Source organism: Benincasa hispida, chromosome 2 (genome assembly GCF_009727055.1).
Source record: "Benincasa hispida cultivar B227 chromosome 2, ASM972705v1, whole genome shotgun sequence".
Taxonomy (NCBI): domain Eukaryota; kingdom Viridiplantae; phylum Streptophyta; class Magnoliopsida; order Cucurbitales; family Cucurbitaceae; genus Benincasa; species Benincasa hispida.
In genome coordinates this window covers 9,472,303-9,487,922 of record NC_052350.1, presented here as the reverse complement: position 1 = coordinate 9,487,922, position 15,620 = coordinate 9,472,303, and the positions used below count along the sequence as shown (strand labels likewise).

At 30.8% G+C, this 15,620-nt stretch overlaps 1 protein-coding gene and 1 pseudogene across 1 annotated transcript; one reads left to right on the top strand and one right to left on the bottom strand.

The window, feature by feature from the left end:
- The first annotated feature begins 6,340 nt into the window (after positions 1-6,340).
- LOC120072202 lies at positions 6,341-12,478 on the top strand (annotated as a pseudogene).
- A 134-nt stretch (positions 12,479-12,612) lies between these two features.
- LOC120072204 (kinetochore protein SPC25 homolog) lies at positions 12,613-15,261 on the bottom strand. The gene is made up of 8 exons (XM_039024613.1): positions 14,971-15,261; positions 14,649-14,714; positions 14,226-14,372; positions 13,887-14,000; positions 13,724-13,813; positions 13,516-13,638; positions 13,208-13,437; positions 12,613-13,039 (listed from the first exon to the last, which is right to left on the bottom strand). The coding sequence occupies exons 1-8, from the start codon at positions 15,137-15,139 to the stop codon at positions 13,028-13,030; spliced, it is 951 nt and encodes a 316-aa protein (XP_038880541.1). The 5' UTR covers positions 15,140-15,261; the 3' UTR covers positions 12,613-13,027.
- Between the last annotated feature and the right edge of the window lie 359 nt (positions 15,262-15,620).

Sequence of the window (15,620 nt, the reverse complement as noted above, 5' to 3'; positions counted from 1 at the left end):
CTCTTTTTCGTGATGGTCAACTTACCATTGGGAAAGATGAGATTTTCCGATGCTTTCTTTGGCGTCAGGAAAGACAAAATTTCTTATAGTGTACAATTGTATTATTATAAGTTTGAAGGTTCAATTTTAACACTTGTATAAGTTTGAGTGCTCAATTTTTACAATGAAAAGTTTAAGAGTCTAAATGTAACTAACACCATACCTTAGAAATAGTTTTTGCAATTTACCAAAAAAAGAAAAGAAAAAAAAAATAATACAGGAAAGAAATAGAGTTATTTATTTTGTTATTATTATTATTTTATCTAAACCACAAATGTTTGCTTGAGAGAGTCAAATTGGCTTTGATATTATGTATATAATCAACTAATAAAGTGATATTATGTTGCATAATTAAGTGGAAGTACTTAAGTAATTATGCAAAACCTTTCTCTTTTGTTCCCACCATTTGAAGGCATCATTTATTGTGAGATTGGATGCCACTAAAACTCCAAAATAGTCTCTTTTAATTATAGTGATCTGTTGAATAACTTGAAATTTTGAATTGTTACTTGCATTAATTAGTGGTAATTAACTTTGGAGAATTATAACTGTCATCACCAACTGACACTCTTAAGAAACAATGTCAAACAGACATTATAATTCATTTATTGTAGGACCAAAATCCCATTTTAATTTCAATTTGGAATGATTATCACGGTGAAAAAAATGTTAACTAAAAAAGGCATATATATATATATTAAAGAAATATTTCATTTTTTAAATCCTTGTTCCTTTCATTTTTTTCTTTCTTTTTTTCTTTCTTTCTTTTTTTTAGGTCTCTCTACTCTATTTTCTTACCATATATTTACAATAATGGTCTTTATTATGGGTAGATTTTGGAATCAAGGAGAAAATGGTCAAAGAAGAGCAAGAGATGACTGAAAAGAAAGGCCCAAGGACAATTGGACTTGATCCTCCTCGACTGAGCCTCTTATATTAGCCAATGGCCAACCCAGCATAGCTAGGCTTGATGAAACTCTAGCACACCTAGCAAGGATATTGGGCCGGTCGGCCTCGACCAAGAATGTGGTTGAGGTAGAGATTCGAAATTTGATGAACAGGGCATGCTCAATGCACGCCTTGTCCCATTTGACTTGAGAGATAACCTAGTTCATGTACGATTAGGAAATTAATACCCTAATCCTTGTTGGACTAAGATGAATCCTGGATCAAATCCCCTATAAATACATTATCATAACCTCATATGAGGTATCTTAAACTTCTGACTTCTTTCTATTCTACAATTTTCTTACTAATTCGGGTATAAGAGTCATTTTTCTTTGTTTTGCAGGTTTTCTCTTCTAAAAAATTACAAGTTTACCATTGATGTCATGTGGAGGTCACTTCATTTTTCCTTAGCCAAAATTTGGCATCAATGGTCTTCATATTACTTAAAGTAACATTTGAACTTTTAGTCAAATTTCAAAATAAAAAATCATCTTTATTATTTTTCAAAAAATAGTTTAAAAAACTTGACATGGATTTTGAAAACATGATTATAAATTAGATTTAAAAACTCTAGAGATAGTAGATCAATTTTGTTTTTAAACATTATTTTCAAAACACACATTTTAATTCTTATGATAGCTTTTCTCTCTCATCTCCATTTAGCTATACGCCGATGCCATAAAAGCTCATAATTTTGTTGCAGCGACTAGTGAGTATATATAAACGTAATTAAAAAAATAATAATTATCTAACCGAATTTAAGATATAAACTATATTTTCTAGACAACCAAAAACACATCTATCTAAACGAAATAAGAACGCACGAACATCATCTATGGTATATACCAACAACCCCAATGTTGTAGGATGCAAATAATATAAGACAAACTTGAACTACACACAAGATTTGAAATGATAAAACTGATTTCTTAGCCTCTAGATTTTGTTTTTGTTTTTTTTTTTTTTCCTCCAAATTTTTTTGAATTGTGATGATGAGAAATGATCAGCTTTTGTATCCAAGAAGCATATACATATGAATTAATGGATGGTACATTTATGTCTAGCAAAGCCAAAAATATACAAAGTGGGGTTTTCCCCAAATCAATTAAATCCATATTTACTTTTTGCACATTTTTTTGTGCGCATGGCAGCAAATGGGAAAAGAAAGAAAGTTGCACCAAATTAGTTGGAGCCAAACAGAAAAATATTCCCACATGCATGTGAGAGATCACATCAAAGTGTGAGATAATGTAACAACTCACTAGACAAAGGCTTGTGGAGAAGGTTCTTTCAACAATATATCTTTGTAAACAAAGTAACAATTATCATAACCTATGTATCCCATTCAACCCTTTTGACCTAAATTACCTTGTGAAATTAACATGACATTAATTAGAAAGTTCAACCCACAATTTTCTTTTTCTTACTTTAAAAATTTCCGTTCCCTCCAATTGAATCATACATGAATTGATACTTAAAACTATCTACAATTATTATACACATACAGTAAAACAAACCTAATATGAGTATTCTTGTTGTTAGATCCCATACCAATACTCGAGTCCAAATGTGACTTGTAAGTTATGAGATAGATATTTTGCATTATAACATTATTGTTTACTCTATATATATTAGACTTTATGTTTAAATCGAACCTTTCTACTATTATATATATATATATATAATAAAATAACAAAAATATACGAGAAATAGACAAATAATTGAGTGATTCTGTATAAAAATATAAAACTTTTAATGGTTGAAAGGAATACGGTAAATTTAATAATATTATATCAACAACTCTAACACTTTCCTACCCTATTAGTTAGAGAGAAAATGATATTTACAGAGGTTTGAATTCATGACCTTTGTTTTTATACCATTTTAATTCACCAATCAACCTAAACGTTTAATTAAGTTGATGAGTTATGCCAAATTTAATATTATATCAACATGGTAAGAGTCAAGGTAAAATATTTAGAAAGATTGTTGGACGATACAATACTAAATTTATCCTCACTCATTAATTTATATATTCACATTCCATTTTATCACGGTACTAATGATTTAAAAAAAAATCTTTTAGGTGAATTGGTGATTTAACATGGTATCACAGAAGATGGTTTAAGAAGTTTGTGTTCATACTTCTATAATATCATTTTCTTTCGAATTAATATTGATTTAACCTCTATGGTCAATTGGTGATTTAACCAAGGTTGATAAGATAAAAACCTAACGTGAAATAAATATGAAAGATGAAATGTGGAAAATATAGAGTTTAAACTAAGAAATGTTTGAGGTTGAATAATGTTTGTAAGTTGGGAAACAGAATGGGGCCAGAATCCATGGGGGCATATTGCATATATATATATTAGCTGAGTTTTGGCACCACCATTGTTAAGTAGTCAAGCTCAAGTGCTAGGGTTTTTGGTCTCTCAAAGTTCCAACATTTCCCATCATTTCTCAAAGCACATAAGGATGAGAAAATTGGACCCCCCCCCCCCCCCTCCCCCCTTTTTTCTTTTTTAAAATTTTTAAAAATATTTTTGTAATTTTTTTTAAGGGACGACAAAAGTCGCATGCAGCAAAAGCATTCTTGTCTCCAATGGTAATGTATTGATTATAATGCCACCTTTTTACTCATTACATGATCAAATCTCATCTCAATATTATAATTTATTTTTTTCCAGCAAAAAAAAAATTCCCTCTCACTATTATTTATTTTCTTGGAGATTTTTTTTAAAAGAAATAATTTGTGATAATATTTAGTCATTAGTAGGTTTCTAGATGCACTCGTGTGGGAAATCAGTATGGTTTCACACCTAAAGTGTTCGCATGCATGTTGGAGAATAAGGTTCCTTCATGTAGAAAAAAAACCATATATTATATTGAAATGCTAAGATCTCATTCAACTTCAAATTATGTCACCATCTGCATGTATATTGACATATATATATAATTTTGTGAATATTAGAATTGATAAAATTTAATCTTGTACTAATCGGTAGCTAATTAACTCTAATGTGCCTCTTGTAAAATCATAGGAGAAGAAAAATTAGTTTTGGACTTTCTTATTAGTATTATCTTGGTCCTCAACTTTCACATGTTTTTTCCCTCTTGTTTGAGTTCAACAAAAAGATGAACCTCCGACCTAATTTATGGAGGTCGAGTAATGCTTTGACAGTTTTTTTTTTTTCTCTTTAATTCAACAATATGTAAAGTGAGATTTGTAAACTCTAAATTTTTGGTCAAAACTATTAATATCTTGACGAATTGAGTCATGCCAAATTGAAAATAATATTTTTTTTTTCTCAATCAATTGAACTACATTGGCTGTAAATGTTTTTCTTTTTATATTGTTCTTCAACTTTGTATACAAAATGTATTACTCATTTGCTATTAAATTTTCCATTGAACAATATTTTAAAATATTTTAATTTGTTTTTAAAAATCTACCTATAATCAATGTATTATAGAGAAAGTTGACCAAGATTGGTCCCAAAGATTTTGGAGTCACCTTAGGATAATTAGATAACCTATCGGATTGAGGATCGTGCCCGATTTTATGTTTGGTATAGGGTTGGCTGAGGGCGAGTATCTCCCCTTGGCCTAGGGTGATGCTTTGACCTGGGACATGCGTGAGCCTTTAGCTATTTTGTTAACGTAGTCGAGGCCGAGTATCCTCCCTTAGGCCCAAAATGAGCCTAGGGTGATGCTTTAGACTGAAACATGAGTGAGATATTCCACTCTAGTCACTTTGCTAGGGTCGTGCCTGAGCACACTAATTTGGGCTTTGACTTGGTCTAATCTCTTCAGGTGCTATTTTTGGCCCAAACCTTGTTACTTTTATTAATGTTATTGCTTCTATTCTTGTTTTCTATCCATTATACTCTTCGGTCCAAAATCACCTATAGACAAATTGAAATAAAATTAACATGGAAATAAAGTAAGCAACATAAATGGAATAGGGGATTTGAACCTATGATTTCAATGGAAAGAGTATGTACGTGTCAATTACTGAGTAATTTTTTTTTTAAAAAAAAACAGTAATGTATCATGTATGAATAAATAACAAAATAAAAATCAGAAAAAAATATTAAATATGAAGAACCAAACAAAAATTGGACATAATTGAAGGTGGTTGGTTTAAAAGGGCATAAATTACTTGAAAAACAATCAAAGGGGCAGATGAAGCCATTAATTTTTGCTTTCTTAATATTTCACCCAAACTTTTTGTTTTTTATTTTATTTTTTTTCTTTCAATTTGTTTTGTTGAAGTTTTTATGCTATATACCTTTTGGTTTGACAAATGAAGGGCCACTCCACTCGTGAGTCTTAACCACAATATGGAAAACATCTAATGAGGACAGACAGCAATCATGATAAAAAAATAAAGACAAACAACGGACGGTGCTGATCTCTTCATTACATTTCACATTAATTCCTCCTCTATCATCACCCTAATTAGGATTATTCGAATAATTTGTCTTCTTAAACCATTTCTAACCATTCATAAATTATATAAATTCGCTTATAGTACCCGGTCATTCAAAACGTCAAATATCATATTCAAACTATCTCAATAAAATGATCTTAAGACCAAAATATTAAATGAAATAACATTCAATTGATTCAAGGTATTCATAACACTATATTTGAAAATAGTTTTTAGATTATGTGATTCAAGTAGAGTAAACTCTAAAAATAATATATTTATGTTTTCTGCGTCCCCATTCGATTTGTCTATTAACGTTATTTACAATTTTAACCCTACGGTTTAGAGAAGTATCCTATATAAATTTTGACATTTTTCTACTCATCTCTATTTGTCGATTTAATTATAACATGTTTAAAGGAGTATGTTATATAAAAACTGATTTCCAACTTACTGACGCTTCTGAATCTGTAATATGGTATTTTCTCTCTCTATATCCATGAACATTGCTAATCCATTATATCAGTGAATCACGTAAATTTCTATGTGAATTTTTATACTCTTTACGTTTTATGTGTCTCTTTGATTATCAACTTTATAACAAATAAAATGTAGACTATGTATAAAACACACATTTACTCAATTACGTAAACTTAAAAACATGAAATAGAATTTGTATTTGCAATAGTAATAGATTGGGTTTCTTGAAGACCAATCATAGGACAAGAACAGTACGTGATGATAATCTGACATCCACATCATCAGTTGGACAGTTGTGAGCAACCCACCTTGATAGGGTGGTCATCAAGCTACCTGAAAAATTCCCTCTTTTCCTCTCTTTTTTCCTTTTCCCTCTCTTTTATAATATTATTAATACTAATATTAATATTCTGATGGGCAATATGGTCAGTTTGAGTGAGTGACCATTGGGTTTTTCCTATTAAAAAAAAAAAAAAAAAAGGGGGGGGGGGAAATTAATGTTATATATGAAAATGGTGTTTTCAGTTTCCATAATTCTAAGTTTGGGAAAACTGATGAAGGATACTCTTAGATACTTGGCAGGAATTCCAGGCCCCAGTGGCTATGGCTCCAAATCCACTGCTGAACAAGTCACTCTATTTTCTTCTTCTTCTTCTTCCACTTCTACTTCTCAACTTACTGCCATTATTACTGGTAATTATAATTTTCATCTATTTTCTTCTTATTTTTCTCAATTATATTCTCTCTGTTTTTTCTTGTCTGCATGGAGCCTTCTAAATTAATTTCCTTGGGCTTTGATAATTTCATCATTTTCTTGCCTCCAATGAGTTTATCATTATGTGTAATTCTTGAACTTTTGAAATTTAAAATCCTTCTGCTCTTGAATTTTGGAGAATCATATATACACTGCTAAATTGGGTTATATATTCTTAATTATTCTTCACAATATATTAAGTTCAATTTGTCATTGACCATTGAGAGTTTTAGTGATTTCTTCAGGGTTTTGCATGCATTCAATATTTCTCCTCTCTCTCTCTCTCTCAAGAGAAGTTCAAAAAGGCTAATTCTTTTTTGAGATTTGGGAAATGGGATTAGTCGAGGAGCGCTTAAGTTAGGCTCGTACACTCATATATATAAAAAAAATAAAAAATAAAAATTTGGGAAGTAGGATTTATTATTGTTATTATTATTTTATGGGAACATCTGTTCTTCATTTGAGGCTCTCATATCAATAGCAGAGATATGGTTTTGTCACTTTTCAGATTGTATTTTGGATCAACACTCATCTATGTATATATAGCAGCTTTCTGGACCACACATCAAAAGAATATATATGTTTGTGTGTGTAAATTAAAATTTTACTCAAATTATTATACATAATTAAAGTGGAGGAAATTGAAAAAACAATTTATTTTTGATTATTGAAAATTAGGGGCAACATCAGGAATTGGGGCAGAAACAGCAAGGGTATTGGCAAAGAGAGGAGTGAAAATAGTGATGCCAGCAAGAGACTTGAAAAAAGCAGCTCAAGTAAAAGAAGCAATTCAAAAGGAAAGCCCTGAGGCTGAGATTATTGTGTGTGAGATTGATCTCAGTTCATTGGCTTCTGTCCAAAGATTCTGTAATGGAGTTTCTTGCTCTTGGACTCCCACTTAACTTCTCATGTAAAACTCTCTCTCTCTCTCTTCTCTCTCTCTCTATATATATATATATATATAATATATATATATATTCAATATATTAATTTTTTTAAATAAAAAAAATTAAAACTAAAGTATAATATAAATAAACTCCTATATATATGCAGAAATAATGCTGGAGTCTTCTCTAAGAATTTGGAGTTCTCTGAAGACAAAGTTGAGTTGACATTTGCAACAAATTATTTGGGTATGTGTTTACATTTTTCTTTTCACAGAATCTATTTATTTTTAATTTTTGGTCAATTAATATATATAACTGAATGAGTAATATTTGAGTACAATCACCCATATTTCCATGCATTCCTTTTAATTACAAAATAAAATATATATAAAAAATATTTTTTTGTTAAAGAGAAAAAATTTGTCAAATAACCCTCGTATTTGGACACTTTAGTGGGTTACACGATAGGTATAGTCCGAAATGAACCCAAATATTTTCTAACTTAATTAATTTAAGCATATATTTTTTGATCAAGAAATTAGATGTTCGAATCATCTCAACGTATTAAACTAAATAAAATTAAGGTTTAAATACTATTTTGGTATTTATACTTTTGGTTTTGATTCATTTTGGGTCTCTATATTTTTAGAATATTCATTTTGGTTTTTATACTTTCAACTTTGATTTTAAACTTTCAAAAAGTAACTATATTTATTCCTAAAAAATAAAATAAAAATAAAAATAAATGAACCAAAATGGTTACTTAATAATAGTATAAAGAACAAAATGAATCATAACGATTAAAATGAACATTTTTAAAGTATAAAGAAGAAAATGAACTAAATAAAAAAGTATAGGATTAAGGTAGTATTTTTTTAAAAAAAAATAATAATCATAAAAAGCAAGAAACTAATAATATTTTTTTCTTTCTTTCTTTTTCAATTGTACGCTCAGTTTGGATTTTGATATTAAAATCTAATTAGTTTGATGGTAAAAAATAAATGGAAATTTGGTAGAGTAATTTAGGAAGAAAGAGAGGTTGGATTTTGATTAAAGATTCTGTACAGGGAGAGGTTAGGTTTCAAAATCAATTAGAATTAGTTAATGATATAAGTTTGACAAATATTTACAAAGTGTTAATAAAGTCCCAATGGCCATTAAAATTACCTTCGGGGAAAAAAGAAATGAAGAAAAGACAAACCGACCAGGTGTAAAACGATATATTTAGGAGGCCAACAATGTATGGTGGCGTATCTGGCGGTGGGTCCCGACTTGAGAAAATATGCACCAAACACAAATCAATATAAAGACAAGTGAAACACCGGACCCCGTTCCCACCCGTTCTTCACCGTCTACGTTTCAAATTACTTTTCCCTTAAATTACAAGTTTAATTTTTTTTATTTTATTAATAGATTGGTAAGATTAGTAAGAAAGTGGGAAAAAAAAAGTCCTTTTCTACGTCATTTTGCTACATTAGTATCTATAAATTCCTTTTATAGGTTTTTTTTAGCAAGAGGTGGACCTTTTCAACATATTAACTCATTTAAAACATTACAGAGACCAAAAAGATATATTTTTTTTCTTAAATTTTATTAATAGATTAGTAAACTTTTGAATTTCATGCTGAACAGATCAATGAATTTTTATTTTTATGGTTATATATAACTACTTATTCTATAACTTTTATTCTTTTTCAAAAGTCTATTAGACATGAATTTCAATTTTGTATCGGGTGAATAAATTAATTTCAAAATTTTTTAAATGTTATGAACTATTAAAAATTTATGATTTATTACATTTCAAGAACGAAAGTGACACAAATTTGAAAGTTTATAGATTAAACTTGTAATTTAACCAAATTATTTTTTCCTCCATATCAATTGTGTAAAGGGTGAGAAGGTGTACAAATTTTAGAACCATGATCAAAACGAAATTTAGAACTTTTAAAATTATTAGAAGTGATTTTAGCCTATAAAACTATTCAATTTGAAGTGTTTTTTTCATTAGATTAAAAGAAAATCACCATGTTAAAAATATGTAGCTCAAAATCAATTTATGGTGCTTTAAATTTAGGATGAAACACTAAATTGGTGGATACCCACGTTCAAAATTATTCCCAGCTTAAGAGACACAAAATTCCATCCATTATATGCAAAACCAATTTTGCTTGAATTGACCCCTCCCCTTCCACATTCGAAAGATTGCTTTTTAACAAGCTTGGTAGGTGTTTCAAACTTTTTAGAAAGTATCTTCCCCACGTGGTCCTTCAATTTTGTGCCTCAATATAAATAGAATATAAACCCAAAAAAAAAAAAAAAAAAAAGTAAAGTTTCCATCATTGTATTTTAGAATTTGACTTATTTTGGTCTTTATACTTCTAAAATATTTATTTTGATCCCTATACTATTAATTTTGTTTCATTTCAGTTGCTATACTTTAAAAATATTCGTTTGAATCTTGTATTTTCAACTTTGATTTTATTAGTCTTTGAACTTAAAAAAATAACTATTTTCGTCTTTTAAAATGAAAAACGAAGGCATGTTTGGTAACCATTTGATTTTTTGTTTTTATTTTTGAAAATTAAGTCTATTTCATCTATATTTCTTTTAATGGTTTGCATTTTTATTAAGTATAATAGTTGAATTCTTAGCCAAATTCTAAAAAGAAAAAATGTTTTTGAGAGCTACTTTTTTAGTTATCAAAATCTGGCTTGATTTTTTAAACCATTGGTGAAAAGTAGATAACAAGAAAGAAATTTAAAGGTAAAAGTAATGTCCATAGGCTTAATTTTCAAAAATAAAAACAAAAAAACAAAATAGTTACCAAACAAGGTCTTCATTTTTTTTGTTTTTGATTGTTGAAAATTAAGCTTATTTCCTCCCCGTTTTATACTATGATTAACATCTTTTTCAAGTACAGTGGTTGAATTCTTAACAAAATTCTAAAAACAAAAAGTTTTTAAAAGCTACTTTTTTAATTTCAAATTTTGGTTTAATTTTTAAACTAGTGGTAAAAAGTAGATAACAAAAGAAAAAATTTAGAGGTGAAAGTAGTGTTTATAGGTTTAATTTAAAAATTAAAAGAAAAAAACCAATGGTTACTAAACCAGCCTATTTTTAAAAAATACAAAAATTAAAATAAACTAAAGTTAAAAGTACATACACCAAAATAAACATATTGAAAGTACAATAACCAAAATGAACCAAATTCAAAAGCATAAAAACCTATATATATAAAATTAAAAAAAAAAAATAAGTGGCAGAAATTTAAATTTATGACTGAAGTATCACATATAATATAATGTAAAATTATCACTAAAAATTAAAAGTTCAAATAAATGCAATGATATAATATACAGTTTGGATTGTTTTTGCCCATCTTCTTTGCAGGACATTATTTACTGACAGAGAGAGTGTTAGAGAAAATGATAGAAACAGCAGCCAAGACAGGAATCGAAGGAAGGATTATCAACGTTTCTTCAGTTGTCCATGGCTGGGTGAAGAAAGATGGTTTAAGCTTTCGTCAAATGCTCAACCCGAACAAGTACGCCAACATTTTCTACAGTCTATTTGGAATACAAATACTTTTGCACTTAAAAATACTCAGGGAGCAATTAATGGAGTTATTTAGTAAGTTGGCATTGCTAAATTTGGGGAGTTGTTTAATCGTAGATCTACCATGCAATTTTTTTTTTTTTAATTTTTAAGTTGATAGTACAATCACTGTGCTAATTAAACTATGTTCATTTTGGTCAGTGTAAAGATATTACATGAAACTTAGGTTTAAGAACTCCACTCTCCCCAACTTCTATTCCTTGCATTGGACATGCTTTTAAAAAGTCATTTCAAACCGGCAGTCTCATTTTCTTTAATACTGTTATTGTGAAAGAAATATTGAAGAATTGTGTTTTATTTGCAGTTACAATGGCACTCGTGCATACGCTCAGTCAAAACTGGCCAACATTTTGCATGCTAAGGAAATATCAAGACAACTTCAGGTAGAGTTTTCTAAAACATCATTGCAAATCCTTCCTTATTCCTTAAAAGAACCCTCAACCCTATTCCTCAAAGTATCCATTTCCTTCTAATTCTTCCAATACCCAGCTACTAGCTAACAATTGCAAGAAATATTAAGCAAGGAAAAGATTTCAGTGACTCACCAAGGTTCTTTTTTGCGGCATGGCAGGGAAGAAATGCCAGAGTCACCATAAATGCAGTACATCCAGGAATTGTAAAAACTGCTATCATTAGAGCTCACAAGGGCATTATCACAGGTAGACGCTATAACTTCAGCGTTAAATTGTTCTTATGCATATGAATAACGTAAAGTTCGTCCTTCAACACAAGCATGAGAGAAACTGACTTCTTAAACTTTCCTGTGCAGATTCTTTGTTTTTTATGGCATCAAAGTTGCTAAAAACTACAAGTCAGGTATGATTCATCAGAAGCAAATAATCTTCCCCCCCCCCAAAGCACTGTTCATGATTGATTTAACTCACAAAATACACAAAATGGCTATGCAGGGAGCATCAACAACATGCTATGTAGCACTGAGTTCGCAAACAGAAGGAAAGAGTGGAAAATTTTACGCAGATTGTAACGAGACTACCTGCTCATCCCTAGCCAATGATGAGTTAGAAGCACAGAAGTTTTGGACTCAAACTCACAACTTAATCAATAGACGACTAAGCAAACTTTCCTCTTAATCAAATATTATTCAACATTTGTAAAAAATAAAAAAATAAAAAAATAAGATTCAGATGTGATGTACATAAGTTTGTCATTTAAGAGTTTTATAGATAGAAAGTCAATTTAAGGAATACCTGAAAGATACAGGGGCTAGAAAGTCTTCCCCCTTCAGCCTCAGCCCTGTTCAAATAATGTATTACTCAACCTACAGTAAAGTCAAATAATATTAATAGCCAGTGTAATATATTTAGCTTTCTTACGAGGGAATTCCCTGCAATAAGAGCAACTTACCAGAGAATGGTTGAAAAATAAGTAATGAAAGAGAACCTACTAATTAAAAAAAGTAACTTAAATTGTAACATACCAACTCAACCCCAACGAGAAGTGAACTTGCACCTTAAGCCTTCACAATTAATTAATTAGAAACTGCACAATCTTTAAGTTAAGTTCGATGATATGAAACCTAGCATATAGATCATCAGATGACTACAAAATACTAGCATTCGGTACTTTTGGGATAATCAACCCATGCATTACATGAAAATCATAACTTCGTATAAAATAATACACACAGAAACAAATCAGATACAACGAACATACACCAGGTCATGTGATCAAGCCTTCTTCAACTTCACTTTTCAGATATGGAGCCTTCACAGTAGTCAGAGAAGTTCTGGCAAATGTTGAAATCATGGCCCCATAATAAACGTTAATTGCAAAGTATATGCCTGGCAAATGTTGCAAATCAGGACCCCATCAATCAAATACATGTTCAATCATTAGTAGCCTCCAACCTTATTTTCTGACCTGCCATACAAGACGCATTTTATCAGTAATTTTCTCTAGCATAACATTTTGAAATGTGCATAAAAACATCAACCTGTTATGCATAGAAGTTATAGTACTCCCTTAATATCATAGACCAGAGAATCCTAAATCATAAGCAGCAGACACCTAACATTAAATTGAATATACCTTAAAACGAGGAGATCGACGCAATGAAAATGCAGATCCACTTGATTTGATAGCTGGTTTCTTTCCGGGCAGAATTTTCTTAGTATGTTTGTTAGTTTCCTCAAGTTCATCCTTCTTGTTAATTTCTTCACTTGAAGATTCACTTCTCTCAGTTGATGATGACAAACCTGGAGCTGACATAGGGATTATCATTGAACCTTGATGCAGAGACAATGCTTGAGCCTCAACTCCTGTCGAATAATAAAAATATAACAAGCACTTAGTTTTAAAATACCCTTCAAGCAAAAAGTTAAAAACTCGGTGCACACCTTTTGCTGCAGCCTCCTGGAATCTCCGTCTCATGATCCTGACGAGCTTGAATAAACCATTTGTTTTATTTAATTCATGTATCAACTCTTTGATATCTGGTAAGGATGGGTTACAATCTAACACTAAAAAGTAAAGGAAAAAAAATACGGGTTATTTAATGAGCATGAAAAATCAACACATATTAAGTGCACATATGACAAAACTTACACATATAAGTATCATTTGCATGACGGATAGTAAAAGAATATTCTTCATCGGGATTGACTACATTTATTTTCTTGAAAGAGAACTTCACCCCTGAAATGCCGAGAGTTGTTGTCAAGAATCTCAAGCTTTCCCAAAAACTGTAAACTAGCTGATATTATCATACCATGTCCTCCTTCAATATGAAAATCAAGAACTCTTTTGTACCAAGAAATAGCCTCCTGTATTTCCTTTCTGCACTCACTCTCTTGGGGTTCCTTACGTTCAGATGAAGATAAAGCTTTTGATGGCATTGGATAGAGAGAGAAGTAATCAGTTTTTGCATGGAACTAGTGAAGTTGAAGTTTACAAAATAGTTATGGTCAGATCTTGCAGGTAAGTAGTGAATAAAGATTGAGCAATGCATCAACTTGTTGATAACAATGCATTTACCTTTGGTCCATGTGCAGTTTGCATAAAGGAAGATTGGGTCTGAAAGAAAATAAATTATATTTACAAAGTTTACCTAAGGATTGCCGAGATATAATTGTAGAATATTCATCCCTTCTTGCTTTGGAGTCTTGTAAAGTATTCCTGAGCTCTTCTATTCTAGATTTTGAAGTTGCAAGCGAGTCGATGATTGTGAGGCGTTTGGCCTCTTTACGAGTCTTCACTACAAAAATATGCAAGTATAAAGGAAATAAACCCTTATGATGAGTACTATTTTTAAGTAAGAAACAATACCAGCATCACAAACACCAACCTTTCGCCCATCACTTGCTCCAAATCCAAAACACTACCGTTGGAAAAGATTCTCAACAATTTTAGTGGAAAAATAACTCAATTCTTAAATGCCGCTTCAAGTCGATTCAATCTTCAACGAAGTAGTATATTCTAAATTTCTAACTTATGCAGAGTTAAAGGAAAGTAGCATAATCATAGCTCATACCTGCAAGAGCTTTAACCAGTTCATCTTCTGCCTCCCTCAGCCTCGCTTTTAGTTCCCCCAGCTTCCCTAAGAATTCAAAAAATAAATAGAAATAGATCAATCAAAGATGAAAGAAGAAATTTCAAAGTAAACTTTACTCAGTCCCATAAAATTACATTCATTCTGAGTCTTATACGCTACGTCGCTACCCATCTCAAAACCCTAATAGTGACTTCATATACAGTTCTAATACCGATTACAGTGTTGTACTGATCACAATAACAATATTACAGTTTCGCACTGAATTGTTTCCCGAGTAAACTGAAGAAAATAGATGGCTTACCTTGACTTAGGGCATTTGCTCGGGACCTTACATTGATCGATTCCACAGATTTGTAGAATGAATTCACGAAGGACTCCATCTTCTGCTGCTGAAATGGAATTTCCTTTTCACGAACAATTCGAAGTTTCTCCAACCTCGCACGAACAGAATCCTTCGCCTTGTTCTCCATTCTTTTACAGAGAAAATGAATTGCTGTACAGTACACTTGTTCGCCCGCCAAATTTTGCTTCAGGGTTCAAAATTAAATTCTTTTCTGGAGAGTATCGACGAACGACGACGACGGGTGTAAATGATTCCCGTTGGGCCGTCGGTTTATTTATTTATTGTAGCCGAGAAGGCAATAGATAACGATTTTGGGCCCAAATTACACCGCCCCATTTGCAATGTTCTGTAAGCCCATAAAGCGCAAATTGGATCTTTTGTTACCCATTTACAGAGTAGTCCATAGAAATATGGAAACCCATTCAAGATCTAAACCCTGATGGAACTTGAGAGACTAACCAAAAGCAGGTAGGCAGTTATCCATCATATTGATGTTAATACCAAATTTTGGTTAAGGAGTAAGGTACATTGGAGTCCTAATACTGGATTGGTAGAGTCATAATATTGGTGTGGTACTCGCCACTCCGATGATTCAGTCAAAAAGTTTA

Bases quoted from the DNA above. Each gene is read 5' to 3' on its own strand.
- LOC120072204 (XM_039024613.1), bottom strand. From the start codon at position 15,139: ATGGAGAACAAGGCGAAGGATTCTGTTCGTGCGAGGTTGGAGAAACTT. The intron at 14,715-14,970 runs GTAAGCCATCTA...TTGAATTCTTAG, and splicing joins AGCAAATGCCCTAAGTCAAG to GGAAGCTGGGGGAACTAAAA. The intron at 13,814-13,886 runs GTATGATAATAT...TCGGCATTTCAG, and splicing joins TCATATTGAAGGAGGACATG to GGGTGAAGTTCTCTTTCAAG.